Genomic DNA, 4,082 nt, shown 5'->3' with positions numbered 1-4,082 from the left:
TTCCTACTCCTCCTCCTACTACTGCTACTACTCCTCCTCTTCCTCCTCTTCCTCCTCCTCCTCCTCCTCTTCCTCCTCTTCCTCTTCCTACTCCTCCTCCTCCTCCTACTTCTCTTCTTCCTCTTTCTACTTCTCCTCCTCCTCTTTTGATAACTTGCCCCAGACACCTTGCCAGCAATCTTTCTCGCCTGGCATTCGCGCTCGCCATCCATCGGCAAAAGTGATCGACTTGAACCTCTTCCTCGACCCCCTTCCCTACTCCACCTCCCCATCCTCCTCCATTCGCTTCCTTCTCTTTCCAAACCTTCCCCTCCTCTCGACTGCAAGGCTTCCTTTCCTCTAACGGAAAGGATCTACCTACCCCCTCCCCCTCCCCCTCCTTCCTCGTCTCACCCATTTCCTTCTATCTTCCTCGTCTTGCTCTAGCAGCAAAGGGTCTAGCTCCTCCTCTCCCCCTCCTTCCTCCTCGTGCTCTAACGGGGAGGGTCTACCAGGCGCATCCCTCCCTTCATCTCTGTGGACGGGCCCATGTGCTATCACTGGCAGATCTGCTGCGAGCTCAGCCCCGACGGGACTTCGACCATGTGCTGAGACTATCATAGTAGTGCCGCCAATACATCTTAATGATTTGACTTCAATACAAGTCAGTGTAGATCACCTGATACATCTTGCGAGCCCGAAAAAGCCTTGACCATCTAACGCTGCCATGATGATCCCCTTGTTTCAGTGACTGAGGGTCCGGGCAGGCCCGGGCCGGCCCATCATGGACGGTGACCGGGCCCGGGTCCGTCCAGCCGCCGAACGGACAGGTCACTGAGTTTTTGCAACTTTGCCCTGTTTCTCCAAGCGACCAGGCCGAGCAAGCAGACTCATCTCCTTCCTCGTATCTCCTCCCCTCCCTCACCCTCCCCCCTTCTATCCTCCTCTGCTCTCCTCTGCTCCCTCTGCTCCCCTCTGCTGTCCTGTCCTCTGCTCTCCCCTCCTGTCCTGTCCTGTCCTGTCCTGTCCTCTCCCCTCCCCATCTCTTCTCTTCTCTCCTCTCCTCTCCTCTCCCCTCTTCTTCCCCACTCTCGTCTTCTCCCCTCCCCTCCTCTCTTCATTCTTCCATGCCAAAATCTTAAGGGTCTGCTATGGGTCAAGCTTCTTCCAGCGGAAGGGCAGATGGACCGAGCTACTCCTCCCCTGCCTCCTCCACCCCGCACGCTGCCCGCAAGAGGAAATGGTCTAAGAAGGCCCTAGCATGCTGTCGATGCCGCAAGATCGTTCCAGCCGGAAGTCGCTTCCTCCCGGTACGATCATGTCACGACATGGCGGGTGGTGACAAGGATGCGGGAGCAGGTGAGAGGAGAGCAGGACATGGATCTTTGCCTCGACTGCTGCCAGCATGTTCAGTTTCATGTCGACGAGCTGGAAGTCCTTCATCAGGTCGTCGATCCCGCCAGTCTGCTCGAAGGGAGCCTCCAAGAGACGCTGGCGAACTGCTTCGAAGCATACAGCCAGCGACCGCTGCTCAAGCTTGTCAACAGGAGCAAGGACGGTGGCGATGAGGGAGGGTTTTCATGTAAGGAGCTGACGTACAGGAACGTGTTCATTCGGTGTGTTGAATACAGAAACTTCTTCTCAGTGCAGGTTTAGTTGCTTTCCACTTTCTTGTCTTTTTCTTCTCATCTGAATTTTAGTTCTTGCAAACTGGGGGAGGGAAAGTTGGAATAGTTTGCATGGAAAGACACTCTGCCAGGGATCTTGTTGCTTGCGTGATGTCGTGTATCTTCACCAACATCCCGGTTGTCACACTGGAATATGAAGATCAGCATGATGTGAGATTTTGTTGCATTTGTCTGTTGTGTTGCATGGATTTCACTCACGCGATGATGTTTCAAGTGGGTCTTTGCGATGTCAAGAAGTGGAGTGAGTGCTGTTCTGATCGACTCGAACAAGATGAGGCAGCTGGTAACTTGTGATGAAGAGGAAGGCGGGAGAAGTGCAGGACGAGGACGAGGACGAGGACGAGGACGAGAAGGACGAAGAGAAGCAAGTCAGAGATAGAACATTGGAAAGGAAGTGAAATGGCAAGAAGGAAGACGGAGGAGCAGGCGGAGGAAGCAAAGGAGCAAATGATGATGATAGTAAACAAAGAAGCAGAAACGAGAAAACGAAGGATTGGAGTGGAGCATGTCAATGACGACAATGACGATGATTTCAATGATGACGAGTTTTGCAAAGGTTGAAGGGATAGCGATGCATGAACTCGAGCATACCAGCAAGAGGTGGAGGAGACTGAAAGACATCATGATAGCGGGGGGGATAAACGCCTTCATCTCCTCCTTGTCTTCGTTGGTCGACATGGACTCGATGCTGCTCAAGCTTGAAGGCGAGGACAGAGACTTCCCTGTTGAGTTCACCATCAACGTCAGGAAATGCTCCGACATTCTGGTGCAGCTGACGCTGCAATGGCGGTTCCTCCATCGACCCAGCGCTTATGATGTGGAGAAGTACGAGCTGAAAGGCAGTCTGCATGAGAGGATCTTGTTTGTGCACGTAGTCCCGCACGAGCGTGCGAAGGTTGAGATGACTTGGACTCTGGAATACCTGCGGGGCATGAACGAAGTGGGGGATGGGATCGCGACGCAGGTGGCAGCTAGATCGTCGTCATCGGAGAGAAGGGAGGAGGAGGAGGAGGACAGCCACAGGGGCACGAGCTTGCTCCGCTCTCAAGTGCTCGCGCTACTTGCTCAGTGTCCAGCGACGGGAAGACAACCGAAGGTCAAGCGAGGAGGAGGAGGAGGAGGAGGAGGAGGAGGAGGCGGAGGAGGAGGAGGGTAGGGATGAGGACAATTATGGGGAGCAGGGGTTTAAGGGAGAGGAGGAGGGATGGAACGGAGAAGAAAGCAGTATGAGCAGGGGGGAGGAGAGCGGAGGTTTTTGTGTTGAATTTGAGGTACTAGCAGGTGACAGTGGTGGAGGGCAATCTCTGCTGCGATGAGAGTTTTGCTCCTCTTGTTGTCAACATTTTCATGGGCGGGTGTGTTGGAGTAGCGGACGATAGCGATCTCCTCCCAAGTTTGCTCTTTTTGCGGCCAACACATCTTTTGCTGTCGGAGAGAACTTGGGAGAAGCTGATGGAGAAGGTGAGGGAGGAAGTGATTTTGACTCGATGTCTTGATGCTGCAAACAGGGTGTACATAACGGAGGAGGAGGAGGAGGAGGAGGAGGAGGAGGAGGAGGAGGAGGAGGAATGGAAAACTTAACGAGGGTCTGCACCGCGACGGTGAGATTTGTTTTATGATGCTCGTGGGGGTTGTGAAATCCGGGAGCAGATCTTGGGCAAGAAGGCAAGAAGTGAAGATGTGAAGAACAAAGTTGAGTCGCTCTGCAGACCTGATCGACTTTAAGAAGACAGTGAGGGTTCAACTTTCAGATTCATTGCAATCAAAAGAATACACGTGTAAATCAACGGGTTGTGCCGATGTTGTTGTGTTGTGAGAAGAGAGAGGATGTGTCCACATATCAACACTCCTCGGCGTTGCTCCTGCCGCTCTCCCCTCTTGCTCACAGCAGAGTGGTCTGTTCAGTGACAAGCGACGTCGATCCGATCCCCCTCCTACCGCTTTCATGAAGACCTGCAAGGAAATGTCATGACAAGTCAAGAACAGACTGGTCGGTCTACCAGGGTTGTAGTTTGCATTCCAGTATTTGATAGCAAACACAGGAAACGAGGTGGATATCACAACGAGCTGCAATGAAAGTCAGGGAAGATACGCAGGAGAGGCGGTTGCTTCACAGGAAGTGCGAGCTGGCTGGCCGGGGCCCGGAAGGAGTTTGACAAGGAGTGGAAGTCGACCAGGGATCGAGCCGCCAGGGTCTGATCACAGAGGTAGTAGAGGAGGAAGGAGCCGAAAAGACCGAAGGACATGGCAAGAACCTGCGGGGACGATGAGCAGGATACGGTTGAGACGGCAGGAGAACGAGGAGGAGGAGGAGGAGGAGGAGGAGGAGGAGGAGGAGGAGGAGGAGGAGGAGGAGGAGGAGAAGGAGGAGGAGGAGGAGGAAGGGAAGGGGGGGGGCGACGAGGCGAGGCGGGC

General features: G+C 54.0%; 1 protein-coding gene across 1 annotated transcript; it reads left to right on the top strand.

The window, feature by feature from the left end:
- Window positions 1-1,130: 1,130 nt before the first annotated feature.
- GUITHDRAFT_109072 (hypothetical protein) lies at window positions 1,131-3,392 on the top strand (the record flags this gene model as incomplete). Its single annotated transcript, XM_005831950.1, has 8 exons — window positions 1,131-1,289; window positions 1,339-1,595; window positions 1,739-1,817; window positions 1,973-2,035; window positions 2,224-2,763; window positions 2,949-3,128; window positions 3,176-3,268; window positions 3,318-3,392. The coding sequence occupies 8 exons, from the start codon at window positions 1,131-1,133 to the stop codon at window positions 3,390-3,392; spliced, it is 1,446 nt and encodes a 481-aa protein (XP_005832007.1).
- Between the last annotated feature and the right edge of the window lie 690 nt (window positions 3,393-4,082).

This window comes from Guillardia theta, assembly GCF_000315625.1.
Source record: "Guillardia theta CCMP2712 unplaced genomic scaffold GUITHscaffold_37, whole genome shotgun sequence".
Taxonomy (NCBI): domain Eukaryota; class Cryptophyceae; order Pyrenomonadales; family Geminigeraceae; genus Guillardia; species Guillardia theta.
The sequence above is the reverse complement of the archived record's forward strand: the minus strand, read 5'-3'. Positions and strand labels throughout refer to the sequence as shown.